At 36.7% G+C, this 26661-nt stretch overlaps 14 protein-coding genes and 1 non-coding gene across 15 annotated transcripts; 10 read left to right on the plus strand and 5 right to left on the minus strand.

Moving 5' to 3' along the window:
* Positions 1 to 13: 13 nt before the first annotated feature.
* On the plus strand, positions 14 to 1420 carry BDF20DRAFT_840720 (F-actin-capping protein subunit alpha). Its single transcript, XM_053079417.1, has 4 exons — positions 14 to 262; positions 348 to 463; positions 558 to 647; positions 729 to 1420. Exons 1-4 carry the CDS (start codon positions 166 to 168, stop codon positions 1140 to 1142), a joined length of 717 nt encoding a protein of 238 aa, XP_052940018.1. The 5' UTR covers positions 14 to 165; the 3' UTR covers positions 1143 to 1420.
* BDF20DRAFT_811079 (F-actin-capping protein subunit alpha) lies at positions 1142 to 1330 on the plus strand (the record flags this gene model as incomplete). The annotated part of the gene is made up of 1 exon (XM_053076652.1): positions 1142 to 1330. A coding segment is annotated over one exon (189 nt), but the record flags the coding sequence as incomplete, so codon positions are not given.
* A 792-nt stretch (positions 1421 to 2212) lies between the features above and the next one.
* Positions 2213 to 2835, plus strand: BDF20DRAFT_811126 (uncharacterized protein; the record flags this gene model as incomplete). Its single annotated transcript, XM_053076657.1, has 2 exons — positions 2213 to 2488; positions 2566 to 2835. The coding sequence occupies 2 exons, from the start codon at positions 2213 to 2215 to the stop codon at positions 2833 to 2835; spliced, it is 546 nt and encodes a 181-aa protein (XP_052940020.1).
* Positions 2824 to 4729, plus strand: BDF20DRAFT_840723 (uncharacterized protein). The gene is made up of 4 exons (XM_053079418.1): positions 2824 to 2989; positions 3069 to 3400; positions 3480 to 3530; positions 3594 to 4729. Exons 1-4 carry the CDS (start codon positions 2925 to 2927, stop codon positions 4706 to 4708), a joined length of 1563 nt encoding a protein of 520 aa, XP_052940021.1. The 5' UTR covers positions 2824 to 2924; the 3' UTR covers positions 4709 to 4729.
* A 1147-nt stretch (positions 4730 to 5876) lies between these two features.
* BDF20DRAFT_810600 (RNA cap guanine-N2 methyltransferase-domain-containing protein) lies at positions 5877 to 7000 on the plus strand (the record flags this gene model as incomplete). Its single annotated transcript, XM_053076608.1, has 5 exons — positions 5877 to 6058; positions 6119 to 6180; positions 6258 to 6514; positions 6580 to 6671; positions 6748 to 7000. 5 exons carry the CDS (start codon positions 5877 to 5879, stop codon positions 6998 to 7000), a joined length of 846 nt encoding a protein of 281 aa, XP_052940022.1.
* A 72-nt stretch (positions 7001 to 7072) lies between these two features.
* Positions 7073 to 8569, minus strand: BDF20DRAFT_840729 (2-dehydropantoate 2-reductase). Its single transcript, XM_053079419.1, has 5 exons — positions 8489 to 8569; positions 8268 to 8423; positions 7783 to 8194; positions 7489 to 7698; positions 7073 to 7406 (listed from the first exon to the last, which is right to left on the minus strand). The coding sequence occupies exons 1-5, from the start codon at positions 8526 to 8528 to the stop codon at positions 7181 to 7183; spliced, it is 1044 nt and encodes a 347-aa protein (XP_052940023.1). The 5' UTR covers positions 8529 to 8569; the 3' UTR covers positions 7073 to 7180.
* BDF20DRAFT_840731 (regulator of chromosome condensation 1/beta-lactamase-inhibitor protein II) lies at positions 8570 to 10035 on the minus strand. The gene is made up of 2 exons (XM_053079420.1): positions 9921 to 10035; positions 8570 to 9856 (listed from the first exon to the last, which is right to left on the minus strand). Exon 2 carries the CDS (start codon positions 9797 to 9799, stop codon positions 8714 to 8716), a length of 1086 nt encoding a protein of 361 aa, XP_052940024.1. The 5' UTR covers positions 9800 to 9856; positions 9921 to 10035; the 3' UTR covers positions 8570 to 8713.
* An 18-nt stretch (positions 10036 to 10053) lies between these two features.
* BDF20DRAFT_840735 (uncharacterized protein) lies at positions 10054 to 11453 on the plus strand. Its single transcript, XM_053079421.1, has 3 exons — positions 10054 to 10255; positions 10352 to 10497; positions 10587 to 11453. Exons 1-3 carry the CDS (start codon positions 10144 to 10146, stop codon positions 11175 to 11177), a joined length of 849 nt encoding a protein of 282 aa, XP_052940025.1. The 5' UTR covers positions 10054 to 10143; the 3' UTR covers positions 11178 to 11453.
* Positions 11454 to 11626: 173 nt separating this feature from the next.
* Positions 11627 to 13996, plus strand: BDF20DRAFT_840737 (plasma-membrane choline transporter-domain-containing protein). Its single transcript, XM_053079422.1, has 7 exons — positions 11627 to 12173; positions 12245 to 12420; positions 12524 to 13005; positions 13089 to 13236; positions 13318 to 13534; positions 13604 to 13628; positions 13691 to 13996. The coding sequence occupies exons 1-7, from the start codon at positions 11701 to 11703 to the stop codon at positions 13727 to 13729; spliced, it is 1560 nt and encodes a 519-aa protein (XP_052940026.1). The 5' UTR covers positions 11627 to 11700; the 3' UTR covers positions 13730 to 13996.
* A 46-nt stretch (positions 13997 to 14042) lies between these two features.
* BDF20DRAFT_811487 (uncharacterized protein) lies at positions 14043 to 15509 on the plus strand (the record flags this gene model as incomplete). The annotated part of the gene is made up of 2 exons (XM_053076695.1): positions 14043 to 14891; positions 14985 to 15509. The coding sequence occupies 2 exons, from the start codon at positions 14043 to 14045 to the stop codon at positions 15507 to 15509; spliced, it is 1374 nt and encodes a 457-aa protein (XP_052940027.1).
* Positions 15510 to 15676: 167 nt separating this feature from the next.
* Positions 15677 to 16276, minus strand: BDF20DRAFT_903799 (uncharacterized protein; the record flags this gene model as incomplete). The annotated part of the gene is made up of 2 exons (XM_053082942.1): positions 15677 to 15930; positions 16141 to 16276. The coding sequence occupies 2 exons, from the start codon at positions 16274 to 16276 to the stop codon at positions 15677 to 15679; spliced, it is 390 nt and encodes a 129-aa protein (XP_052940028.1).
* A 232-nt stretch (positions 16277 to 16508) lies between these two features.
* BDF20DRAFT_627 (uncharacterized protein) lies at positions 16509 to 18115 on the plus strand. The gene is made up of 6 exons (XM_053075907.1): positions 16509 to 16686; positions 16755 to 16873; positions 16954 to 17024; positions 17104 to 17316; positions 17394 to 17491; positions 17733 to 18115. The coding sequence occupies exons 1-6, from the start codon at positions 16598 to 16600 to the stop codon at positions 17917 to 17919; spliced, it is 777 nt and encodes a 258-aa protein (XP_052940029.1). The 5' UTR covers positions 16509 to 16597; the 3' UTR covers positions 17920 to 18115.
* An 11-nt stretch (positions 18116 to 18126) lies between these two features.
* Positions 18127 to 19696, plus strand: BDF20DRAFT_840747 (uncharacterized protein). The gene is made up of 4 exons (XM_053079423.1): positions 18127 to 18371; positions 18441 to 18739; positions 18873 to 19294; positions 19369 to 19696. The coding sequence occupies exons 1-4, from the start codon at positions 18235 to 18237 to the stop codon at positions 19462 to 19464; spliced, it is 954 nt and encodes a 317-aa protein (XP_052940030.1). The 5' UTR covers positions 18127 to 18234; the 3' UTR covers positions 19465 to 19696.
* An 883-nt stretch (positions 19697 to 20579) lies between these two features.
* Positions 20580 to 20652, minus strand: BDF20DRAFT_t20. Its single transcript has one exon. It is a non-coding gene; the product is annotated as a tRNA-Lys (tRNA).
* A 4611-nt stretch (positions 20653 to 25263) lies between these two features.
* Positions 25264 to 26106, minus strand: BDF20DRAFT_908624 (Alpha/Beta hydrolase protein; the record flags this gene model as incomplete). The annotated part of the gene is made up of 2 exons (XM_053083498.1): positions 25264 to 25831; positions 25898 to 26106. The coding sequence occupies 2 exons, from the start codon at positions 26104 to 26106 to the stop codon at positions 25264 to 25266; spliced, it is 777 nt and encodes a 258-aa protein (XP_052940031.1).
* Between the last annotated feature and the right edge of the window lie 555 nt (positions 26107 to 26661).

Genomic DNA, 26661 nt, shown 5'->3' on the forward strand with positions numbered 1-26661 from the left:
TCCAATTACCGAGAATCCATATAAATTATGTGATTTGGGTTTTATAAATGAACTTTCTTTTTTTTCGCTTAAAAAGGTTCATCTTCAGAGAAACAATTCCGCACCAAATTAGGCACCCCATCTTTTCCCTTCTTTGTCCATTCACGCTTCAATCGAATTTTTCCAATGACCATGAACACCATCTCTATCGAGGATAAGGTCAAAATTGCTTCAGATTTCCTTCTCTCAAGTCCTCCTGGTGAAGTTAATGATGTTTTTAACGGTATGATGGCAGCATAACCGCTTGAAAACAATACATTTTTAAGTTTCTCGTCCCTTAATTTTGTCTATGCTCCATTATATTGCAGATGTTCGTACTTTGGTTGGTAATGACGAAGCACTTCAAGAAGGTGTTTTACAATCGCTTGAACAATATAATGCAGAGCAGCATGTTACTGTTATTCCTCCAGGTTTAGACTATGAAGTAAAAAAGCAGGAAAAAAAAAGCAAAAAAAAAAAAAAAAAAGAGCAACAACTAAATGTCCTCTAACTGGTGTTGTCCGTTACTCACCAAGTAGGTTATCATATCGAAACATGGTAAAATTAGCGAGGATAGATATCTTGACCCACGCTCAAAACAAACCTTTAAATTTGATCATATACGCTTGGTAACTATATGAACCATATGAATGATAGCAAGCTTAATTATGAACTCTCATCTTAAAGTTATGAAATATTCCTTTCGACAGGCTGCTTCAGATTTGGAGGAATACACTACCGATGACAGTAATAGCTTGGAGGTTCTAAGAGCAGCTATCGACGAAGAATGCTCGAGCTATGTCTATGATCATTATCCTAATGGTGTTTCAACCGTATACAATAACAGCAAAGAAATCATTATTGCAATTGTTGATAACAAATACAATCCAAGCAATTACTGGAATGGAAAATGGCTTGCTTCATGGATATACGATACCCAAAAAGATACACTAAGAGGGATGACAGTAGTAAATGTCCACTATTATGAAGATGGCAATGTTCAGTTGAACGCTGAAAAGAATGTCGAAGTAGAGTTGTCCAGAACAGAGGTATTTTGTTTATTAGTGATATTACCTATCAAAGCCAGTCTAATAATGCCTATGTGTAGGATACTAAGCAATTAGCAAAATCTTTGGTGAAAGAAATTTCCAAGTTTGATAATCAATATCAGAGTGCGATGAATGATAGTTATAATGATCTTGCTGAAAACACTTTTAAGGGATTAAGAAGAGCTCTACCTATGACACGTAATAAGATGGATTGGAATAAAATCTTGAATTACAAGATCGGTAATGAACTAGCTCAGAAATAAGGAAGAGTACACGAGCGCATAGTTTACGTTGATTATAAAAGGATGCCATTGTTTCCTTACAGCTGTTGAAATGACCAATAAACTACATTATCATTTAACCTAAATTGTTAAACACCACATGAAATGCAAATCTTTTTTTCTTCTATTCTCCTCAGTTCTTCATCGCTTCCACTCCTTTCTTCAGCTCCTTTTCTAGGGATCACGTTATGTAATGCAATTCATCTTTCAGAATGATGTAGGGATCTCTATTGCTACCTTATGCTTAAATAAGAATAACGGGAGGAAAAGGTGTAGAGCACAAATTGTTCAGAGGCGGAAAAGCTTATCTAAATGGCAAAAAGACGCACGGTCCGTTTCTTTCCTAGAAAGAATTAAGATTTTTAGCCACCACTTCATCGCCGTTCATATTCTTATAACATTTATAGCACTTGAAGACTTGCGTGATCCGCATAAAAGGAGGATTAGAATTGATTTAATAAACATAGATCCAGTTTTAAGCAATTGGTCACAAGCAGATCGTTTTCACTTAGAAGTGTGCATTCAAAGGCTTGACAATAAAGTAAGCCGTCGTACAAAATGCAGTACTAATCGTAGATAAAAATCGTCTCCTTTTTTTACTTGAACAAAAAGAATTGAATGGCAAATCATAACAGTCAATAATGGCGTGGTAACGATAGCAAAAAGTCAATTCCTTCCCTTCCATGTCTTTCTTTTACTTTATTTCCTCGATTCAAATCCTCGAGTTTAAAATTCTTACGGCTCTGAAAGATATATATTGTTATTCGAATGCTAAACTCTAAAGAATTAAGTATACATTTGAAGGAAGAGAAAACTTACTTTCCTGGCGACAGTATCAAAGGTATATTGGAAGGCTCTTTGTAAATGTGTCCATTACTCGTAGTATACTGGCTGACAGATATTTCAGGCTATTTGATTGTTAATCCGAAGAAAACAATTGATATACAACACATTGCATTGAAATTTTATGGTTTTGTCGAAACTTACTCCGGTGATAAGTTTACTCTATTGAATGAAGAGAAACAGCTGGCCAAACCACTCCAAGCTAGAAAGTATACAACTTTTTTTTCGGGCCAAATCCATGAATATGATTTTGAATTCGAAATACCAAGAGATAAACGATTGCCCAGTTCTGCGAATGTAAGTTGCGCTACTATTGAACATGATTTACTATAATTCATTCAAGACAGTATAGACTGATCAAACTTTCTGATTAGATACCAAAAGTGGCAAACGTAGTGTATTTTCTGACTGCTACCCTTAAAAAACCACGTTTCAGGTTCTCTCATTCACTTTGTCCTATATCAGAAGAGGTTAAAATATTGGATAAGATTGATGTACAATCATTAGATTATATATCACCCGTCAACATGAGTAGTGAACTTGGATTTATAAATGGCAGCAAGCTATGTTTCTGGAATTTGTATTTGCCGAAGTCAGCATTCTTGAGAGGTACTTTTTCTTTAACAGTAGAACAGTGCGGCTGAATACAATATAATACTCATTTCTTTAAAAAATCATTCGGTATTCAGGAGACACTATCAGTTTAGAATGCAATATATTCAATTTTCCCGCAATGGACAAGCCCAAGGCTGTAAAGTTTTCCCTTATTCGACTAGTTCATAAAACGAACTCTGGAAAGTATGATCATTGTATGCAAATAACAAGCTTCTAGAGAATGACAGGAAGATCCTGACACTTTATATTCATTTCGAATTAGGCTTTTAGAAAAGAAGACACTGTCATTCAAAGCGTTAGATATAGTAATCAACTCTAACACCTCAACAGCATCAAGCCAGCAGGCAGCAATTATCGAATTGAGCGTGCCCTCAAACACTCCGCCAAGTATTTTTCCAGACTCAGGGCAAAAAATTAGCATTTCTTACGTAATACAAGCAGAACTTACGATGAAAGGTGTCAAATCAGCTATCAAATTGAAACCTGCTTACATGCAAGAAATATCTATAGTCATTGGCACTTTTCGGAAAGGTGAACCACGTGAAAATCAATTTAACAGCATCGAAGGAAGTGTGGTGAATGTAAATTCGACTTGTAAGGCAGTCGTTTTTCAACAGTAATTTTTAATTTTATCAATTTGGAAGAGCACTAACATTTCCGTGCCAATATACAGTAGGCTATGAAACTTATAGCTCACCTTTTCAAGCTGTGACACTCGACAATGGTATGCAGTAAAGTGTACCATAATCATGTTAGTATAATTGCTCAATTATTTAAATTGTTGTAGATAATTCCAATATCAGTAAAACATTTCCTACTAAACTATATCGACAAAATACAGCAGGATTTGATTTGAGAGAAGGCTCTATAACTAGCACTTCTACTTCCTCCGCTAGAATTAGAAAGCACAGAAGTCAGCAAAATTATTATACTACAATATCATCAATACCTACTGCTGATTCAATCACCCCTCTAACCAGATTAAGTACAGCAATCACAACTACTATTAGCAATAATAACAATGATATTAATCTAGCCAAGAAGAAATACTTCACAGTAAATAATACAACCGCAAATGGGAGACTATCGGGTATTCCCCCATTAAAGGATAGCTCCACTACTACCACTTCGTCCTCGTTCTCATCATTTACGTTACCAATGACGCCAATCTCTACATACCATATGGATATGAATGACTATTTACCTTCTTGTTTATCAAGTGTAAATACTCTTGCCAGCACCTCTCCGAAAAGAAGCACTGTAATAGACTACTACATTAACAATACATATTCTTCTTCACCCTTACATCAGCAACCAATAACTCCTTTGGAATCTTCCGTCTCGACTTCTTCTTATGCAGATCGATCACTGACGCCTTTACCTGCGTTGACAACTATTAAAAATAGTAAAAGTCATACTCAAAAACGTCAAGGGTCGAAAAACTTTACTTCTTCAAAACCAGCAACAGAAGCACTTGCTGGCTACTACAAAGACACTAAAAAGGAGAAGGAGTTGCCCTTACTAAAAAAGCATCCGGAACATGTTCAGCAGCAAGGTTTGAAAGTATCTTCAGCGTCTATCATTTTATCGTCGCCAAACGAAATTGGGCCTGATGATGTTATGGTTTCTAGCGATAAAGAAAATACCAGTATGAAGGATACCGAGAATAAAATTGCTGCTTCTATGGTTACTGAAATAGCCGAACATCATACCGAAATAGGAGAAAAGTATTCAAGGAACATTGATAAAACTCTGCCAACACTAAAACTCGATCAAGAGAAAACATTAGCCATTACGGATTCTGGTCAGCTACGACAGCATAAGGGGAACTGCGATGAAGCCTTTTGTAATGATAATAACCTTTTGAACAGGAAATGGAATGCACACAGTAACATTTTTTAAAGCAATAATAAAACAAGAGACAAATTTTACTTGAACAGTGTACAGAACAACCTATCATCTATAAAAAATATTAGCCCACAAGGTAAACTTTCTATTGACATGCTTTTGCTCGAAGATGTACAAGCTATATGTTTCCTTTTATTTTTTCGTGAACGAGTGTCTTATTTTGTCAAGTATAGAGATGATTTCGTCCTATTGTAACACAGGTAGGTGCAGTGACAGTGAAACAAATCACAAATACTATCAATATTCCTACGGCATGGAGTCATAAATTAGCACAAGACAGCTGTATACTTCATGATAATGGTCAATGGTATGAATAATACAATAATTACAGTAAGTATGAACAGTCGGTACATGCTTTTCAATTAACCAGCACTTACTTTAATAGCAGTTGAGTAAGCCCTAGAAACAAAATTTAGTAACTTAATGCAGTTGTACGAAGACCATTTTTTCGGGTTCGATTTGAATTTTCCCCTTTTCTCTTTTGCTTTGCTTGTGAATGAGCTGCCTTCTGAAAACTATTCAAAACTTCATTACGACAGTGAAAAATTCTCACAATACAACTTCAACAATCATGAATGGGTTAGATTTGACTTCGGACGGTACAGGTACTATTCAACGGCCAGATTCAGCTATCACTGATTTGGACGATCGCATCGACGATCGCATCGACGATCAATCGGCGATCGACAAAGATCTCACAGCAAATGACGGTCTGAAGTACAGTTCCGTTAAAGAAAGTGATAGTATTCAAGTAAAACCAATTGAGAATGGAAAAGTATATAGCGATAGTGATATAAAAGGTGATGTTGATGATAATACTCTCGACAATGACAGTAATACGGCTACTATGGACTCTTCAGTCCCAACTGCAGACATCTTGAACTCCGTTGCAGGCAAAGATACCATAGCAATTGATCAAAAAGATTTACAGAACGCTAAGGGAGCATCTGCTTGTATAATAAAACAACATCAGGATATACAAAGTATAAACATGACAGAATCAGCCACAATAGATCCAAATACCGTAGCCGACTCAAAGGCGCCCAACGCAGCGAAATTATTGGACATGAATAGTGAAGTAAATGAATCATCTCAAAAGCATAGCGAAGAAACACAATCGGAAAACAATCAGAATAATTTTGAGCAACCAGAACAAGTGCCTATGGTATCTACAAAAAAAAGAACATTGATCGATCCTTATTCTGGATATACAATTATTGGCTCGAGCAAAAAAAGAAGAAAATCTAAAAAGAGAAGAAGTGACCAAAAAAACCTGCCTGCGAAAGATTACAACGGCGTCATAGTGTCCTATGACCAGTCCACAATACCTAAAGACATGATAAAGTAGGTTTGGTAAAAGCGATGAGTTTCAAGACTATGTATTAATCGTACTTTTTTATTCAGGTATTATTCTCAAAGATATACTTATTTTTCCAAATTCGACGAGGGCATTTTGATGGACAAAGGTAAAGTATTGGCCTATACTACTGTTTGGCAGCAACATTGATCCAATGACGTTTACTCAATGGCACTTCCATTGTAGAGGGCTGGTTTTCTGTCACCCCAGAGCTTATTGCTAGCCATATAGCTCAACGGTGTCAATCAGATGTAGTAGTTGACGCGTTCTGTGGTTGTGGTGGCAATTCAATTCAATTTGCCTTCACTTGTGAGCGTGTTATTGCCATCGATATTGATCCTGTGAAACTGCATTGCGCTCGTGAAAACGCGAAAATTTATGGTGTAGCAGATCGGATAGAATTTATTTTAGGCAATTTCTTCGAGTTGGCACCTTCTTTAAAGGTAGCTCATTTTTGAATGATCCTGACATTTTTTTTGGGAGCCAGAAAATTAACCTTCCATTCTAGGCTGATGTTGTATTCCTGTCCCCACCTTGGGGTGGCCCTGCTTATATGTCTGAAGATGTATATGATTTGAAAACAATGATACCCGGTGATGGGTAAGTTTTCTTGGTTTATGGAAGAAGTTGAGACAAATTGTTCACCAAACAAATTTTTTAATGTCTTATACTGTAGTTTGAATGTATACCAAATTGCATCAAAAATAACACCTAATATTGCTTATTTTGTTCCTCGCAATACAAACCCTGAACAGCTGGCCCAACTGGCAGGTCCAGATAGCACATGCGAAATTGAACAGAATGCATTGAATGGGAAAGTGAAAGCATTGACAGCTTATTATGGGGACCTTATCAACTATTCACATTTAGCACACCTAGAAGCCGATATTGCCGAGGAAGAGCTCATTGCCCAAATTGTACAATATTAATAAAGTAAATCAAGGTTGAATGCAAATACATTAAATTGCGATTCGATTGTGGAAAGCAAAGTTTGGTTGTCTGTCATGGTTTACCATGTTGCCATTTGGACTAGAATAATTTATTTGAAATTGCAAAAAGGAGTAATATTTAAGCATCCGTTCTGTTCAGCTCTATCATGTACACAGTGATTATAGATTAGAGGCTGAGCCGCTGTTATGAGATCCTTCAATTGCTACTGCTTTTGATTGCTCCTTCTGAGTATTTGTTTGTAATACAAGAGCGTTGGCAGCGCTACATAATTGGTATATTTGCTCCAATAGAGGTACTTTAAGGCCCTTTGCCTTTGCCCTTCTTAAAGGGACCCCTAAAATGACTTCTACCTCCATCGGATTTGAGCGTTCCCTATCTAATTGCCTAGGAAAAGGAGAAGCAAGTCAGTAGTGCATACAACTTCTATTCAATTTGGCTTTTGCAGTCACCAAATAGTAATTCGTACATAGAGGGTTTATAATTGGTAGCTGTTGCTTCTGTTCTGGAGATCATCATTTGCATCTGTTCCTCGTGATTAAAATCATACCCATTTGCTATAGCGGCGTCAATTACTTCAGACATTAAATTCTTGGCTGTAGACATGGCTTCTTGATTTTTTATCAATTGTGAAGTATTCATTCCAGTCAACGTGCATATGGGTGAAAATACAGCATTCCTAATTCGAAGGTGTGCCAATTTTATCACTTTTAATGAGGCAAGAAAGACAGAATTGCCTCTATTTCCCGTCCATTCATCTTACCAGAAGAGCTTTTGCCATCGTACCCTTTCTACATCATCAACTACCTGTACGTCAACGTCTCCTCTTTTAAAGAGATCTATCAGAAACTCTCTTTCTTTATCTGAATTTCGTTTAGCAGCCAAGTACTTTCCAATAAGCAACGATTCTCTTCCACTCATGACAATCTTTCCTGGTTCCACTTGAGAAGTACCAATATAAGCTACAATGGAAACAATTGGATTGTTGGGAAACCTTTCGGTGATAGGCTCCTCAACACCGAGTCCGTTTTGTATCAAAACAATAGTGGAGTCTCTGGTGACAGCAGGAGCAATGATGTCAGCCACATTGTAACATTCAGGCAAGGCTTTGGTTGTGACAAGGATATAGTCAAAGGGAGTTTTTGACGTGTCCGCTTCAGATACACAACGCACCACTGTATTAATTGGAAGGGAGCGAAATCAATTTTTTCATCCTTTAATAGCGTCGCGTATTTATGCTCTTTTTACCTTCGTCAGGGCGAAATAATCCTTCTCCGAATTTTGCTGACTTTATGTCAAAACCATTTTGTTTTACTGCCTCGTAATTTGATCGACATACGGCTGTGATATGTGATGTTTTTGATAATCTCCAAGAATATATAGCTCCAATAGCCCCTGTGCCCACTTTTAAAATTTATGCAATTTAAATACTTCGTATAAAAGGAAGCTCAGTAGAACAATTACAATACCTGTTAAAATACGTGGTCTTACAGCATTAAGAGCAGTCATTTTTTATCAATTAATAGGAAAATAAAAAAAGATTATTTGATATGGGAATAAGAACAATGATAGTGGTAGAAAAAAAAAGGGAGTCAAATGCATTTGATTTGAGCGTAATGGTAAAGATTTTAGTACGAGAAAGCCGTGATACAAAGAATGAGTAATCTGTTTTGTAGGTCCGCCACTAATATCTCTCACGATGTACTTCTATCATAGGCGGTATTGGTGCCAAACCATGAAGTGGCACAGCCTGCACCAATAACGTCAACCTTTCCAAACTGGTCTAAGTAGACGGGTTGAGAGGTGAATAATTCATCAGATGCACAATTACCGTGTTCATTCCAGCCCCATGCTAAAGCATGCTCAGTTTCTTTGCTAATAGCAACAACATGCTCTGACCCACAAGCAATCTTTTTCAAAGGTGGTTGGCAGGTTCCTAATTGGCCATGATCATTTCTTCCAAGTATTTCTATATCGCCCGCACTATCTAAGATCGCGCTGTTATGCCAACACGCGTCAACCAATGCCGCATTTTTAAAGACCACAGATAATGACCCATCATTTTCGTCATCTATTGCCTCTCCCAGCTGACTATATTTGTTTGATCCCAATCCATATACAGTTCCATCTTGCCCTCGCAATAGTGTGTGTACATGTCCACAGGCTATTTCAACTATGGTTTGAGGCATATCAATTTTTTGCACGGATCGAATATCTTTTTTTGTATCTATCACAATCGATGGAGAGGACAAAGGACCTAATTGACCCTTTTTACCCCATCCCCAACCATAGACCTGTCCTTCTTTATCCAAAACCACTACATGTCTCCATCCACAGCTTACTGATACAATATTTTTCAAACTGTCATGCTCAATGCGTCGAAGTTTGTCGGTGCTAGATCCTAATAATTCATTCCACCGGCTCGTACCTATACCATACAGTTGTCCTGCTGTATCCAACATGAGAGTGCATGCCCAACCGCAAGCTATATCCTTCCATTGTATATGCTCGAAACGCAGTTGGTACGTTGTCCATTCTGCATTTCCTTGAACATATTCAGGGATTGTCTTCTGAACTTCTTCTCCAAACTGCGACAAGCCCGCCATGAAAAGTTTGCCATGCTTTGTAATCAGAGCTGAATGATTGCCTCCACCAGCCACTTTAACGATGGTACTGTCATTAGGCAAGCCAATACATAGAGTAGGTTCTTTTGTGTCCTCTAGATGGCCAATACCCAACTGTCCACTACCATTAGAACCGAATCCATACAGTCTGGTCATGTTAAGTTGAAGAGTTGTAAAAAGAGAAAGAAACAAAGTAGAAGACAGAAAAGTCAGCTTTAAAATAAATGCCTTTTCAGAGAAAACATGTCTTCTTAAAAATATGTAGTAATGTACCTACTATTATAGAATAGGAGGAAGCTGCCAAATGCTCTGCAATATTTAAATAACCTAAAAATATAGGGTTTCAAATGCAATCATGGACATATTGAAAAAGAGGATGAAGAGGCCCTTTTGTAAAGTGCAGTGCTACAAAATTTTGTTCTTCCGCTCTTTTTCTGTATTTCTTTACTTTTGTTTCTCACTTTTATTCCACTACAAACTTATCGATCACTTCACTAGCTATGGCGCAGCAAATCGAACGTAATCAAGAAGCAACTATATATATTGGTAATTTGGATGAAAGAGTGACAGAATCACTTGTATGGGAACTGATGTTACAGGCCGGCCCAGTTGGTAAGATCCAGCAACTTTGACCTTTATTGAATAGCAATGCATTTCTTTTGTGCCCAAAATCTAATACAATCTGTTAAAATCTATCATCGTTGATAGTTAACGTGCATCTACCAAAGGACAGAGTAACACAGACCCATCAAAGTTATGGTTTTGTAGAATTTCTTACAGAAGACGATGCAGATTATGCGATCAAAATTATGAACCAGGTGAGACTGTACGGTAAACCCGTACGTGTTAACAAGGTAAAGGAACAACGGTTAATGTATTATATAACTGACAAACAAGTAAGAGATATAAGAAAACTATGTCTAACTTTCAAATTTTTCTCCAGGCAACATCGGATAGAAAGAATTTGGATGTGGGAGCAACACTGTTTATTGGTAACTTGGATCCTGACGTTGATGAAAAGGTACTGTACGACACATTCAGCGCGTTTGGAATGATTGTCAATACACCGAAGATTGCCCGTGATCCCGAATCAGGGTTACCCAAAGGCTTTGGTTTTATCAGCTACGATAACTTCGAATCATCCGATGCAGCGATTCAAGCAATGGAAGGCCAATATTTGATGAACAAACAAATTACTGTATCTTATGCTTACAAGAAAGATGGTAAAGGAGAGAGGCATGGCTCGGCAGCAGAGAGATTACTGGCAGCAGAAGCCAAAAAGAATGTACAATTGCCCAATCGTTTATATGCAGGTGGGCCCACCTTGGCACCAGCCATTGGTGTGGGATCCAACACAACGCCTGTTCCCGTAGTGGCATACCCCAACACTACCCCTACAGCACCGCCACAATACGCTAGACCTCCTCCTCCTCCTCCAATGGGTGGCCCTGCAGGTTATCCATCTCGACCTCCTATGGGTTATCCACCACAACCTTACGGAGCACCACCACCACCACCCCAAGCATGGCAATAATTTTAGGTAGCTCTTATATAAGAAGTTAACGTAAAGATGTCTGTTATGGATTTTCGATCACTGTATAGATTTTCTATTAACATATGTACATAATTATATTATAAGTCATAGTTTATTTTTTCAAGCTATTGTGAAAAGCAGATACATTACGAAGGATAATTAAATGTCTAAATACTAACCTAACATTTATCTTGCAAAGTTACACTTTATTGATAAATTGGCTATGAATTGAGTTAATATAAGGGTGTAAAGCAGGGATCTCTCCTTTCTTTCAAGGCTTTCTCAAAAAAAAAAAACCATTTGTAAAAGATACTATCCGAGCAAGACATCGTTATCGTGCAGTCTATTACTGTTTAAGAAATTCTTTACTTCGCGCCCCAGATTTTTAAAATTTGTTTCAAACTATGAACGATTAATTTGCATAATTTTCGATGGAGCATTTTTGCCTCGTTCTTTTTATCTCTCTGTCTCTTATTTCCTTATTATCAGAACATTTACATTCTTCGTTCGACCTTACTAAAAAATGTATCAAGATACGCCTTACGACCAACAACAACAGAAATATTACCCGCCACCACCATCGGGGCAATACAACGCACCACCTTCTCAGCAACAACAATTTAATAATAATTACTCTTATCCACCACCGCCTACTTATGCCTCACAGCAACAGCAAGAGCTATCATACGCACCTTCTCCACAACAACCGCCTCAGGATATAGAAGGAGCAGGAAATGGCAAAATTCGGCCTTCTTCAGGCTGGAATGACGTATGGGCGACAATATTATGGCTATGTAATTTGGGTGCTTTCATAGGCTTAGCAGTAGTTGCATGCCGGACATTTCGTACTTATCAAGGACACACATCAGGAAGCGGCATTCAATCACAAAATGCTGTGCCAGGATTGACTTTTGATACTAGTACTTTGAGAATACTTGGATTTTCGGCAGTGGTTGGGTTCGGTATAAGTTTCTTATATTTACTTATTGCCAACATGTAAAAAGTTAAAGGTGCAGGATTATGCTGTGTACTTGAGTACTAATCTCTTAATTTCTTAACGATGACAGGTTTCCTCGCCCTTTGATTTTGATTACGTTTATTGGATCGATCATTGTGTACTTTGGTGTCACTATTTATTATTTCGTTATGCATTATTACTCTGCAGCCATCATATTTTTGATATTTTCTTGCTTATATGCTTGCTGTTTCTTTTGGTGGAGGAGTAGAATACCATTTGCAACAGGTAACAATAATATACAAAGTAGTGTAAGCAGGAAAATCGGGTTTTCAGAAATACTGACTTTACGATAATCCAATTTTTTGGAATTGTCACAATAACATCCCAGTTATGCTTACTACAATCACTAGTATTACCAAAAAGCATCCGAGTACAATTGTCATTGGTATTATCTCGCTGATTATTCAAACTGCTTTTAGCTTTTTGTTTATGTTTACTGTCATCGGTATCTATCAAACATGGTACAGTTCAAGCAGCAATAATTCGAAGCTCAATTGTGCAATGGTATTTTTGGTTTTTTCCTACTTTTGGACGTCGCAAGTCATTACGTACACTACACATGTCATTATATCTGGCATTTTTGCCACTGTTTATTTTTTGAATGATGGTATTCGACATCCTGTATGGGGAAGTGCTAAACGAGCTCTTACAACCAGCTTTGGCTCCATCTGTTTTGGCTCTTTATTGGTTGCAATTGTGAATATGATTCGTTATTTCTTGCAAATAGCACAGTCAAATACCGATAATGCATGTGGCGCATTCTTTATTTGCATTATTCAGTGTATTGTTAACTGTGCAGCCGGTATTTTTGTAAGCTTTTAGATGTACATGCAGAATGTTTGTAGCCTCTTTTACTAACCGTCGAACCCATCAATATCTTTATGTTTTGTTAGGAATGGTTCAATTATTATGCTTTCAGTGGAGTAGCTATTTATGGCAGACCATTTATCCCTTCTGCAAGACAAACCTGGACAATGATCAAAGATCGCGGGATTGAAGCAATGATCAACGATAACCTCATTGGCAATGTACTATTTATGGGTAAGTTTGCCTATTTCCGTAAATGTTAAAGGTAGATTGTTCTCGATTAATTTGCTTACTTCACATTATATTGTTTTCTAGGTGGTCTGTTGGTAGGTGTTTTATGCGGTTTATTAGGCTTTATTTATTTACAAGTTGCAAGACCAGCATATAATGCAAATGGTGGTATGACACCTGTGATTGTAATGATGTGCTTTTTAATTGGCGCCTCCATGTTCTCCACAATTGCCACAGTTATTTCAAGCGGTGTAGCGACCACTTTTGTATGTTTAGCTGAAGATCCTGAGGCCCTAAGAAGGTAGATATTTTAACCTATAGTTTTTATATAATTTCATAGTTTAACATTCTTACTTTGTTAATGTCATAGAACCAAACCAGAGCTTTATGAACAAGTAACGTTTAAATGCAATTTCATATTCTCGTAACATAAGAAACTGAATATTTTCTTTTATAGGTTCGACAAACTTGGCCGCGTATAGTCCAAGGCATATAGATTTCAATTCGTTTGTTTTTTTTTTCTTAGTTACTTTGGTATGCACATACATCAATCATTTGTATATGTACAAATTACTTTTTTACTTTATAATTCTACAATTTTGACTTTTCTGATCTGATAACACAAAAAGCATGCAACCCAGAATCTACCGAAAAGAAAAAAGTTCGAACGGACTTTGAAACCTTAAAATCATTTCGACCCCTCTTTCCCCACCAGCCTACCCCTCCAAAAAAAAAATAGAAAATAAAAATAGGTGGTTTCGTCCACACACTTCCTTTCTGTACACTCACGCAGCGTGAAGGATAGAGCCATGAACGAAAAAATCTTTAATAGAATTTTTTTGCGTTATAATAAACGCTTGATACCCTGTATTCATTACACACGTCGCCATATTCATCGTGCCAGTATACCACCCGCTGTGAGCAACATTAGCAGTAAGCGCCAAGTATTTCCTCATCGGGGTGCCAAGGATCCTATAGCTTTACAACGCTTGCTAAAAAAACCAACAAAGCTTCAAGAAAGCCTCCTTACTGCTATTAAAGATAGAGATACCCGTGCTGTTTACAAAGCTTATATGGATCTCAAAGAGAGCAATCAGCTTCACCTTTTACCGAAAACAATACACTCCATGGCTCTTCAGTCATTCCAACTCAAATATCTTGTTGCCTTTCAACCTCACGATGTTGAGCGTTACCGTGTCTGTATTATGAACATATTAGAGCAAATGGAAAAGCACTATTCCACAAAACCTGATGTTGTAGACTACAATTTCGTGCTGGAATTCTACGGTCGAGGCAAGATATGGCGGAATATTCATTCTATTTGGAAAAAGATAAAAAATCCGGATACGTACAGTTATAATTGTTATATGTTTGCAGCAAACCAGAAAAAACATTATAACTGGACTCTACAGCTGTTACAAACAATGAAAAATGATCAAGTTGAACCAGATGAAACGACTTATAATTTGTTAATAGAAGCCCACGGAGGAAAAGGGGATGTATCAGCAGCCACAAAAGTATTTCAGCAAAGATTTACGCAGCCCACAGGGACAACATCTATATCATCATCAGTAATGCAATCAACCAATAATGCTGAAAAGCCGAAAAAAACCTCATTTATACAAAGCCTATTCCAACCTTTCCATGAAGAAGAGCCCGTAAGAAGACTCAGAACACATACAACCATGTTTATGACAGCCCCTGTAAATCGAAGCGTCGATAGTGAAATGCGAAAAGCCAGGCAACAAAAGACGTTTTTACCTTCAAAGGATACTTTCATTGCACTTATAAAAGCTTATGGGCAAAACAAGAAAGTGGAAGGATTGGACTATGTATATAGGCGCCTCTTACCGCTCTACAATGTCGAACCTGATCTCAAAATGTATAATGCGTTGATTGAATGGTATGTGCATTCGGACAAAGTCGATACAGCACGCGCTATCATCAAAGAGATGGAGGAAGTGAAAGGTATGAAGCCGGATGTGAGGACATTCAATTATTTATTCCGTTACGAAGCCAAGAAGTGCAATCGACCGGGCATTGCTGAGAAGCTGATTCAATACATGAAGGACAAATACCAGCTTCAGCCTTTGCCATCAATGTATAAAACGTTGATCAATAACCATAATGAAAATCGACGTTTAGAAGAATCAAGAAGATTACTAGATGATTATATTTCTACTATGTCATTCAATAGACGCTATCCAGAAGAGCATGACAGCGCAATGAATGAAACAGCTAATGATGCCAATGTGATTCCCATGAAACAGACATGAAAGAGAATAAAAATGTTATTTATTATATGGTATATAATACAGGCTTTTGTTCTTCTTGCTAAATAGTAAGCAAAGATCTGCAAATGTGTGGGAAAGAGTGAGCGAAGACGTTATATATTGCCCGGTTTGCTTATAAGTAGTAGGGGTATAAGAAAAGAGTATTAAAGTTATAGAACGGCAGTAATAGTAGAATAAGAGCCTATCAAAACGACAAGTATATGAATCAAAGCCCATAAGAAGGGTATCCAAGTTGACATGACAAAAAATCCAGCGTTGTATACGAAAGCAAGAGCTACGCCCATGATGCTGCCTATGACAAAAGATGCTATTGAACCGCCGAGTACAAATAGCAGCGGTATAAAAATCGAGATATACCATTTAAACGTCCGGGACTTTTCAAGCATAATAAATGCCCAAATTCCTAACACCCATAATGTATAAAAATCAAGATATATTAGCAAAATAAAATGTAATATAGCAGTCGGTGACTTGATCCTTAATATACCTGCTGGTAGGTAAATGGCTAATGAGAATAATATTGACCAAAGCATGGTGAATCGCCAAATGTCTATTGTACAGAATGTGTTATTTCGAGTTTGGAGAATGATGCCTTTTCTTTGCTAACGTTTACCATTGAGGTAATAGAGTGAGTGAGGTATATCCGCCACCAAGTTGAGAGGATCAAAGTTGGGTTCGAAAGGCCAGTACAGTGAAGGCCATGGCGGTGCATTTCTGTATCCGTAAGGTAAGCGGAACGATGTCGACATTCTACAAGAAAATTATAGGGACAAAAGAATGTAACTGGAAATAAAAAGTGCTGCTGTTGTTGTTGTTGTTTGTAAATCGTGATCTCTCCGAAAATGGAAGATATCCGAGACGTTAAAAACGTCTTACAGATTTGGCTCACATCAGTGTTTAATTGTAGAACAGAAATGTGTGACATCAGCTGTCTGCTATCACCTTTTATAAATGCTTTTGTTGTACAGTTTTAAAGCAGACAAGCCTTTCAATTAACATTTTAAATTTCTTCTTTTCTTTTACTTTGGTTTCGTTCTTATCCAGTATTTACTAACTGCTTCTAATTTGATATGGCTAATTTGCATATAAAGTATAAGCTTGCAAACACGCTTGCAACTATTCTTTTATTGGGATTTCATGGATTCGGTTACTCTGGATGGTAAATCCATGTTGGATAACCTTTTTTTTATCTTTCTTGAAGAATACCGGAACTCATAATGCCAGTAGGTATCTGGGACATGGTTACGGCATAGGCCCACGCGATTTCTTCCTTGTCCTTGCAGGCATCTTGGAGTTATTGTTAATTGGCTTTACTATTTATCAGTTTTTGGCGAAGGCTCCAAAAGGTATGATAGAAGCATCACCTATTCGCTTTCAATATATGAAAGCTAATGATTCAACGAATACGATCATTGCCTGTTATTAGATGCTTACGAAGCTATCAGCTATTGGTACCTGTTATTTGCTGTGTTAAGTGGCGCCGTTTCTGCTTTATGGGTAAGTATTTTGTACTATTTAGATAATGGTCATGATATGTTATGAAACATGTAATGACCTTTTCTCATGCATCCCATAGTATTTACACTTGAATATCTTTGCTTTCGTTGGTTTACTTTGGCAATTTGCGACAATGATTTTTATTTATCATCGGTTACGCGATTATCCTCCTCGCAATGCTACTGACGAAGCGTTTATCAATGCACCTTTCTCGATTTATACTGCTTTCTGCTTCTTTGCTGTATTATGGCAAACTTTTCAATTCTGCGATGAAACCAAGGATAATTCGATCGTAAGAGTCATATGTGTATATACATACATAAACAAGAACGCAAACTCTTCTAACATTCCGAATAAACATTTCGACAGGTACACACGGTCATCATTGTTGTGATTGGATTCGTAGCATTGCATTTAGTCGATTATTCGCATAGAAAGGATTGGGTTTATGCATTAACTACTGCTTGGTAAGTCAAAGGCGAACGGTGTGCAATTTGCTGGTGTACCTTTCTGTTTCTTTTTTACGATTTCAAAAGTAAATCAAAGATACACTACTTTACTCCACGCACAATTTTCTGGTTTCACTTTTACGCCTCTCCCAACCCTTTCAACTCAGTATCATTATTACTCATTTTTTCCAGTCTAGCCAATCATTTAAACAAAAGATAAGCTGACCTTTTATTCCCATTTGTTTATTTTGTTCAATAGGATTCTTTTAGGTGCTGCAGTTTTCTTGACAGCAACGACACCACATACTGTTTCCTTGGTTGTCGTGGGTATCTTGGTGAGTGCCGTTGCACGAACTTTAATTCCTAAATGGTTGGAGAAGTTAAATAGAAGATTTGCTTCTTGGACGAACCGATTGGGTGAAAGAACGCCTTTGCTTGGACATTAAAGAGTGTTGTCCTGTCAAAGCAGCTTACAGATCACGCGGAAAAAAAAAATTTTCTTTTTTTTCTCTTTGATGAATGATTATTACTATATTTGGAGAATTTGCTGATTTTTTTTCTTTTTTATTCTTCTTCGTATCAATTGAAACACCGCTTTATTCTTTGGTTTTTGTTTTTTTTCCCGTGTTCTTTCTTCCCATTATATAATAAGTAAAAAAAACTTTCTTTATCTTTTTCTCCCAAAGCTCTTAAGACTTTTAGTATCCTTTTTTCTATTTTTTCAATATTGCTTAGAGACTGTTCTCTACCTTCTTACAATAATGCAATTAAGTGATTTACCAAAAGATGTTATACAACGCATAGCCATCCAGTTACGGCCAAAAGATATAATACAGCTATGTTTATGCTCGAGAAATATACGCACGGCATTAATATCTAACGATGAATTCTGGAGAAAGTAAGAGTCGCGGAAGCCATGTCACATAATATATATGTTCGGCATCTTATGCCTTCTTATAACTTTTAGGAAGTCATTGAGAGATTTCGGAGACATCTTCAAACTTTACAGAATACTTGTGAAAGCTACAGGATTGAACTTGCCAACTGAAATAAGCAACAAGTTTAAGGATTACCCAAAGATATGGAAGCACTACTACATTCAAAAGACCAAGACAATGAATGAAGCAGATAAGGAAGTGTTAATGGATCAAGGAAGCAAGCAATATAATGACGCGAAGATACTGTTGACAACGATACAAGAAACTCGCTTAGAGTTAAACGTTTCCATGTTGGTAGAAATTACCTCAAAAATGTTATTTTTACTAGGTTAGTATTCACACATTCAATGGAACATTTCAGCATGGAAGGGACTTGGGACCAAGAAAAAAAAAAAAAAAAAAGTTACCGATATACAAGCATAGAAAAAAGCTTACTAAATAGGTTAAATCTATCATCGCAGACCTTCTGCCGAATTATGCAGGATGTTATTATATTCTAGCTACAATGTTGTATATGGAAAATCAGTTACGTAGCGCGTTAGATGTGTTGGATATGGGTCGTTCCTTTAATCCAATATTTCCGCCATTTGAAGAGCTAGAACAGAGAATATTATCCGCTATGCAACAAGATGATTATAAAGGCGACGGCAAGAAAGACGTTCCTCTATTAGTCAGTGGCCATTTTTCACCAGAATTATTAAACGTGCTATTAGAAATATTCGAAACTTTCGATAAGGATAAAGACGAATGTTTAAACCCCAAAGAGTTGGACTCGTTTGTGTTCTCAACCAATGGTCAGCATCCCCCACCTTCTTTTCTAAAGAACATGGCAGATCGATTTGGAGCGAATGAACATGGATGGCTTACAAAGAAAGGCTTCTTGGTAAGATCCTAACGTAATCATCGCTTGTTTATTCTACACAATCAGATATTTAAATGTCTTTTTATATTTTATAGGCGTTTTATTTAGAGCAGACTTTGGATGATATTTCAGAAACCAAAAAAGATCTACGCGCCCACAATTATGACTGCAGTCGTTTGGTGAAATTATAAAAAGACGACCCTACTCACTTTTACATATATGATCTATTATCTTTAGTAATTTAATCTATTCATTCATTCTTCCTTGTATATATTTATACGTATACCTCATTTTGTACATTTGAAAATATCCATCCACTATTTTAAATATCTTGCACTTTTAGATTTTGTAAAATATTTATTTGTACTTTTATAGTATTCCACTAGCAAAGAATAAAGCTTCATCACACGACTATAATATGCGTTATTCATGTAACAAAAAATAAGTATGTTTAGATGAAGAATTAAATGAAGAAATATAGCATAACAAACTTTACCGTTGTTTGCCATGTATGTATAAAGACTTACTATACAATAGATCATACGACTGTTGGATTGTGCGCTTATTGCTCTTTCCCTTCCTAGGTAAATTAGTGGTACGAGTTGTTGAATACGAAGTAGATTATGAGGAAACTTAAGTGTATACAGTTGATAGATCGCGTATTTCAACTTTGATACATTGGTCTCTTTAATCCAGGTTCGCTTGCGAAGTTCTATGTTGCCTGGATTCCGCAGCTATCTCCCCATATGATTTATATAACTTATATTAGATGCAATATAGATAGATCGTGGTAAAATGTATTTTCTACCTGGTTGAAAATACTTGAGTATTGTAATTGTTATCTCAGCATATACGTCAAACCCAAAGGGGTTTTGTAGACAACTCTACTACATTTGGATTTGCCCTCTGCAATTTAGGTAATTTTCGTATCTCGTGTCCATTGTGGTTTAGAAATTGAATATTTATTACAGAAAGCTTGTTTTAACATGGACAGATTGAATCCAATCGTCCTTCAGCGTTGGAACGATTAGCTTAAAGTCTATTTTCAGTCCTTACCTCATCCTTCTTAAATGCCGTCAACTATTTTATACATTCTTTATCTTCTAACGTAGTAATCACCATTCCTGAGCAAATATTCTACATAAGTGATACAAATTGTATACATCTAATCTTCCCATTTAACAAATGGCCACTCTACCTTATCTACAAGCCGTATCAAAAAATACTTTGACTCCAAACAGAAACTCTACATACGAGAGCCATATTCATCTGGAAACGTCTGACGAAAGAAATGAAAAACAAAAAAAGCCCAACGGGGGGCTCGAACCCCCAACCTTGAGATTAAGAGTCTCACGCTCTACCGATTGAGCTAGCTAGGCTCCTTGATATTTAAAGTTATGGTAAATAATTATCATAATGCTAGTTGAAACTCCGTCATGTGATTAGAAGTAGCTCCTAATGTCGATTGGGTATCTCAATAATCGGAGTTTATAGAGAGAATAAGGTGTGCAAATATAATTAAGAAAGCGTACATAAAGAATAATTTTGATCTAAACAATAAACGAGGCCTTTACCTGATTCTAACTTTTGTACTATAAACTTGACCTAGAGTTTATGAATCTCATTTACGATATTAATCATATCAATATTGATATTCACTCACTTTGTTATGACTCAAAGAATATATTTTTATCACGTAAGTAGAATGAAATGATGCAATTATCTGTGCCTGGGAGACGTGTCGTCGAGGTTTAATCTACATCTAACTGATAATCCTTTCACGTTGACTCTCACTATACAGTAACCTTTAGAGTTACTATGAATATGCCACAAAACGTTGTTCTTCACCGGGTTATCCTAGTTCATAATTCAAAGTAAATCAAACAATATAAAAATTTGCTGTAATCAGTTTGGCAATCTCAGAGAAGGCTTATTGCTACTTTTTTTTACTCTTTTTCGTTTATTTGGCTGCTTTACATGAAAAGAACTCATACGTAAACCTCACTATAGGAATTGAGTTTTTCACTGCACTTCTATAGTTAGTTTATTTCAGTTATTATCAATTTAGATATATTTATTAGTATTTGTACAATAGCAGGTTTACATACGTATCCACTTTCAAGAAGTAAACGATCAAAGTAAATCACCAATCAATATGAGTTGAATTTATCAGAATAAAATAACGTCCACTTTTCTCTTTTTCTCTTTATTCTTTTCCTTATTTTTTAATGGTTAATCCCTTCTCATCCTTTATTCCCAAGCTCGTTCCAAAAAAACATACTTATCGCATTCACCTTCTTCTCGAAATTTGACAGCGGTTTTAGTTCACATATTACAGAATTATAACTGTTGTATCCAACAGCATATCACTCTTGGATTATTACATAATACTGAAATAAGAGACTACAGTTCCTTTTGAAGGTTAGAATAACCGCAAGTGATAGATTTGTCAGAACAATTCTTTTCTTTTACGGAAGAATGACTTGGGTCCCGCAGAATCACCAGAATGGAAGCTACCACCCTTATGTAGCTTCTTCATCTTCTTAGCAGGCCTTTCACCACCACATGAAGGTACAGCAACCGAACCATTGTTTGCAGCGAAGGAGGCACCAGGCAAGAGAGCAGTCGCAAGAGCATAAGTGGATGGATCATCGCCCAAAATGTCTCTGGCCAATTCACTCAACTTTTCGACAGTCCACTTCTTATCCTTGTTCGTGACCATTGATAGACGTAATACCGTCTGTACAGGAGGAGTCAACGACGTCAAAAAACGATCAGCCACGCCTTCATCAGTGCTTGAGATCCCGGCTTCATGCATAGTTTGCAAGAATTTCCTTGAATAATCCACGATGCTATCATTTAGCCCCATATTCATGGTGTAAACTTGCTCCACAAATCTACGCTTTGCCGTTTTGGAGCCATAATACTTCCTAAATTCGACCTTTGCGTCCGACCAGCTGGCACACTTCACCAAAGTCTTGTCAACCCACGAAGAGTCACCAGGAGGAAGGCACAAGGGAATGAGGGTGCTCCAATGACGTTCGACACTACCAATCGATGATGACCTGATAATCTGCTCAAACGTCCTCAAATAGTGATCAACAGACTCGAACACCTCTTCGTTAGGGTAACGCTTGAATACATCGGAGCTCAACTGGAACTTGGGCAAATCCCTACGGTTCAATGTAAGGCTACGTCGGTCACCACCAATTTCACCAGAAAAGACTTCATGCGTGTTGTTATTATCAACCACCGAATTCTTCTTTCTGAGGAATGCCAAATTCTCTTCAAGGCTGCGGATAGCCCTACGGGTTTTGTCCATCTTTAACATGGCAGCATCAAAAGCTTCCATGTCCCCCTTAACGCAAGCCTGGGATAAATCACTCATGTCACGTACCAGTTCTTGACGGAAGTCGTCAATTGTAGTCAAAACCCAAGATGCTTCATCCATCATCACTCCTTGATGCTCATGGCCCGACAAAGGGGTAACCCTTTCAGTTACTTCTTCAGCGATGCTCATTGCATCTAAACCTTCTTCCATTACTACTTCTTGAATAGAGTCACCTTCACCTGTAGAAGCACCAGGAGCAGCAGCAGAGTTCTTGTCTACTTCACCAGTAGCCTTCATATCACCAGCAGTATTATTGATAGACATTTTGAAGTGATTCACAGAAAAAAATGTTGTATATGTTTAGTAAGAACAGAGAGAGAAAAGAAAACAAAAGGAAATCTGCGAAAACCAAGTTATCTTCTTTTATTGATTGAATATTCCGATAAAGAATGAAGATAAAAAAGAAGATAACTTGGTTTTCGCAGATTTCCTTTTGTTTTCTTTTCTCTCTCTGTTCTTACTATAACATATACAACAATAACGTAACTCTTCTTCTGTTCGTTTTCTTTACTCTTATATAATAATATTTAGTTTCGCAAATATTTGCCAGGATACAAGACAGCCAAGTTCTGTTTACGAAGTTATTGGCTATGCTCGCAAGTCTCTTTAATATAGATCTTATCAATTAGGATTATAGTGGACTAAATTAAGTAGCGAGACTATAAAAAGATGTTGATTGTCTTTAATTCGAGTAGCATTCGGGTCTCCTTTATATCTTTTGAGGTAAGTAATTTGTTTAGAGAAAAGGCATATCTGAGACTTTGTAAATAGATATGGGCCGATAGGTGAATAATTACATATACTTGGCTTAGGTAATTATAGAAGACATCACACTCTTCTGATGTTGATTCAGAAACGAGTAAACTCATACAAAAAATGGTGGATAATCTTGTTGCATTTGCTTAATTAAAACTGGGTAACGGTTGTAAGTCGATGACTATGAACTTAAGTGTCTTTATTGTTCTTCAGATGAAGTAGAAAGATTATTTACTCTGTAGTATTTAATGGGAATTATATTATTTGAGGACGCGTATGCTAGTCACTAATTTCAGGTACAGATGCTTGATGTGTAATTATTATAACCTATATTAGATGCAATATAGATAGACCATGGTAGAATGTATTCTCTACCTGGTTGTACGTACTCGAGTACTGTAGTTGTTATCTCACCAAACACGTCAGATCTGTTTGACCGTTCTCTTGTAGATAAAGTCTACGTATCAATATCACGCCAAGCATTCTCTCCGTTTAACTAGAGGGATGTAAATGTAAGTGACAAAATTATGGATAAACCTCAACATGTTGAAGATCCATCACTGGCTTTTTTATTTTTATTTTTGTTTTCTTTCCTCTTTCTATTCTTACTATAACATATACAACAAAAATTCTTCAAGCAGTTAAACATAATGATTGTTTACCTTCAATCGACTTTGCTGGTGTTTCATTGCGTCTCCATCTCGTTAAAGACTGAAGACCTGCTATTAAGAAAATAGCCATTGATAATGAAATATTTCTTTTTGACACAGAATTTCTTTTGTCAGACAATCAACTACTTCAAAAATTTGATTACAATACATAACAAGCTAAACGCCTGAATTATAAATGATTACACAAGAAGCACTTAAAACCTGAAGTTAATTACGAGCATACGTGTCGCCACAATAATATAATTCAGACCTTGCATAGTAAATAATCTTTCTACTTCATCTGAAGGGTAATAAAAAAAAACCAAAGTTCTTAGTCAACGACCTAGCTACATTTATCCATTCAACATCTAGCCTGTGAAGTAGGATTTGATTAAAGACAGAGAGATTCCCCTTTAGAGTAGAAGTTTTTTTGGAAGAGGCGTTGGTAGAAAATGACGAAGCAAATCTTCCATTTATTTTACACAGAGCGAATAACTCGAAACAGATAACATTCCTGAATAAAAAGTTTGGTCTTAACCTGTGAGGTAGCCCGCAAACTATACTGATACAACAATGATGCAACGAAGCAACAACTAAAGTTCATACATCCAAGGGTTTCAAGGTCAATAGCATGCTTTGCTATTCTGAATATGAAAGATCTCTTCCTCAATGCATGAACGAAGACACTGGAACTCTCTTTGAAGTTTCGCTAATTTTATTCCTGGTTAAAATTCTTTTCTAATAATATTCCCCAAAAAGGTTCAGTAGCTTTCAACACAACAAAAAATATAGTTTAGAAAACGTAGACAGTTGATAGTATTCTGGTGAGTAAATACATAACCCCAAGATTTCAATATGGTTGGTACATCTCATATTTGTAATTTGTAGCTATTTATACCTTTCATAAAAAACGCATTTCTCTGACTATATTAAATCCATTTGCCGGGATGACAGATTAAAAATATCTTGACAATCGATACAAAGCGAAGGATGAATAGTACAGTAACGTTTATTTGACGGTTGATTGGTTACAAAATGTCGCCAAACTCCTCCAAGACTTAGAATCGAATAACTTGCGAATGGATATTTTGAATAGCTTATTCTTTCTGTTCAACTCTCTCAAATTTCATATATGTCGTACTTGCGCTTTGACTACTGATTTCGATCTATATCAGGTATATGTGCATGGGCTATTATGTATGTTCGTTCACAAGAAGCATCTGCTTAATATATTTGAGTAGGTTTTCAGTTTTCATTATATCATAATGGTCTCCAGTTAAAGTGAGGTCGAGTTCTATATTCTTATGAAATGTTTGGAGGTGTGAATACATTCTCTCAGCTTGTTTGTTATCAACTAAAGTATCTTCAGAGCTTTGTAAAATGAAGACGGGTTTGTTACCCAGAATATACGATTTTTTGTTAATGGGAGAGGCATCATAGTAGACACTATCATCTGTCCCAAAAGCCTGTACTATAAAGTCTGCATATGAGGGGTGAATTTCAAGCAAGAGCGGAATATCGTAAATACCGGATACACCAATGATTCCTTGAATATACTGATGGTAAGGCATATCTGTACTCAACAATAGCATCATGCTTATATGAGCACCAGCAGAATGCCCAACAAGGTACAATTGCTTAGGATCATAGAGCTCGGAAGGTGGTGTCTCGTACAGAAACTTGACTGCATTTCCAACATCGTGTATGTGGGTAGGATGCTGAACATGTGGAGTGTCGTTCTCACCTTCCTTCAAGCTTAGCCTAATCAACTACATTTTAGCATCTATGCAAATCTTCCACACAACCCATGCAGTTCTAAATATGAACCTGTAGTTAACTGAGGCAACTGAAAGGCCATGGTGTACGAAGCCTTGACACAATTCTTGATAATCAGATTTGTCTTCAGAGCGCCAGGCACCACCGTGTACTAGCAATACAAGTGGTGATGTCTTGTTGGCATTAGGCGAAAAATATAGATCGAGTGATCTATAGTTGTCCGTCTCTGATGAAATGTATGAAAAAGTTTTGACCGTCATTGACCAAAATTTATTCCAGTTAACAGGCAAAAAAAGACAGTTATCCATGAAATGCTGGTTTCGTACATGTATTCGCTAAAACCCGGGGAAAAATTTCTTGCGGGTATCCTCACAAGTAATTATCTTGTGCATCAAAAAAAAAAAAAGTAGTTGATGTTACCAGTACCTGAATCCTTTTCCACGTTTATCAATGATTCCTAAACTTTAACAACGTAGTTTAAGTATATATGTCTTTTTCTAGAGTCTAGCAAATGGATCGGATGCTCTGATCTCTTTTCGTGCGCTTTATTCGTTGCTGAATGCGCAAGACCTTCTCTTTCTTACATGAGAACAATAATCAACTACACGTGAAGACCAATAAGTATCCTATGTCTATATTATCGAGTTAAATGATTGACAAATCCTAACAATTGCTATCACATGCAGATATTTTGTGAAATGAAAAAAAGCATTCGATTAACCCAATCTATTTTACTGCCATGACCAGTAAATCATTTTTGATAAGTCATACAGCCTGTTACTATTTTGCTCGACTTCCATATAGGAGAATGACCT

The sequence above is a fragment of the Mycotypha africana genome, assembly GCF_025528875.1.
Source record: "Mycotypha africana strain NRRL 2978 chromosome Unknown BDF20scaffold_1, whole genome shotgun sequence".
Taxonomy (NCBI): Eukaryota; Fungi; Mucoromycota; class Mucoromycetes; order Mucorales; family Mycotyphaceae; genus Mycotypha; species Mycotypha africana.

Bases quoted from the DNA above. Each gene is read 5' to 3' on its own strand.
- BDF20DRAFT_840720 (XM_053079417.1), top strand. From the start codon at position 166: ATGACCATGAACACCATCTCTATCGAGGATAAGGTCAAAATTGCTTCA. The intron at 464-557 runs GTAAAAAAGCAG...CTCACCAAGTAG, and splicing joins CTCCAGGTTTAGACTATGAA to GTTATCATATCGAAACATGG. The intron at 648-728 runs GTAACTATATGA...TCCTTTCGACAG, and splicing joins AATTTGATCATATACGCTTG to GCTGCTTCAGATTTGGAGGA.
- BDF20DRAFT_840723 (XM_053079418.1), top strand. From the start codon at position 2,925: ATGGACAAGCCCAAGGCTGTAAAGTTTTCCCTTATTCGACTAGTTCAT. The intron at 2,990-3,068 runs GTATGATCATTG...ATTTCGAATTAG, and splicing joins CATAAAACGAACTCTGGAAA to GCTTTTAGAAAAGAAGACAC. The intron at 3,531-3,593 runs GTATGCAGTAAA...AAATTGTTGTAG, and splicing joins AGCTGTGACACTCGACAATG to ATAATTCCAATATCAGTAAA.
- BDF20DRAFT_840729 (XM_053079419.1), bottom strand. From the start codon at position 8,528: ATGACTGCTCTTAATGCTGTAAGACCACGTATTTTAACAG. The intron at 8,195-8,267 runs GTAAAAAGAGCA...CAATTAATACAG, and splicing joins ATTATTTCGCCCTGACGAAG to TGGTGCGTTGTGTATCTGAA. The intron at 7,699-7,782 runs GTAAGATGAATG...CCTTCGAATTAG, and splicing joins CGATGGCAAAAGCTCTTCTG to GAATGCTGTATTTTCACCCA.
- BDF20DRAFT_840731 (XM_053079420.1), bottom strand. From the start codon at position 9,799: ATGACCAGACTGTATGGATTCGGTTCTAATGGTAGTGGACAGTTGGGT.
- BDF20DRAFT_840735 (XM_053079421.1), top strand. From the start codon at position 10,144: ATGGCGCAGCAAATCGAACGTAATCAAGAAGCAACTATATATATTGGT. The intron at 10,256-10,351 runs GTAAGATCCAGC...CATCGTTGATAG, and splicing joins GTTACAGGCCGGCCCAGTTG to TTAACGTGCATCTACCAAAG. The intron at 10,498-10,586 runs GTAAAGGAACAA...ATTTTTCTCCAG, and splicing joins AACCCGTACGTGTTAACAAG to GCAACATCGGATAGAAAGAA.
- BDF20DRAFT_840737 (XM_053079422.1), top strand. From the start codon at position 11,701: ATGTATCAAGATACGCCTTACGACCAACAACAACAGAAATATTACCCG. The intron at 13,237-13,317 runs GTAAGTTTGCCT...ATTGTTTTCTAG, and splicing joins TGGCAATGTACTATTTATGG to GTGGTCTGTTGGTAGGTGTT. The intron at 13,535-13,603 runs GTAGATATTTTA...TTAATGTCATAG, and splicing joins GATCCTGAGGCCCTAAGAAG to AACCAAACCAGAGCTTTATG.
- BDF20DRAFT_627 (XM_053075907.1), top strand. From the start codon at position 16,598: ATGGCTAATTTGCATATAAAGTATAAGCTTGCAAACACGCTTGCAACT. The intron at 16,687-16,754 runs GTAAATCCATGT...TAATGCCAGTAG, and splicing joins GGATTCGGTTACTCTGGATG to GTATCTGGGACATGGTTACG. The intron at 17,492-17,732 runs GTAAGTCAAAGG...TTTGTTCAATAG, and splicing joins TATGCATTAACTACTGCTTG to GATTCTTTTAGGTGCTGCAG.
- BDF20DRAFT_840747 (XM_053079423.1), top strand. From the start codon at position 18,235: ATGCAATTAAGTGATTTACCAAAAGATGTTATACAACGCATAGCCATC. The intron at 18,740-18,872 runs GTTAGTATTCAC...CTATCATCGCAG, and splicing joins AAAAATGTTATTTTTACTAG to ACCTTCTGCCGAATTATGCA. The intron at 19,295-19,368 runs GTAAGATCCTAA...TATATTTTATAG, and splicing joins TTACAAAGAAAGGCTTCTTG to GCGTTTTATTTAGAGCAGAC.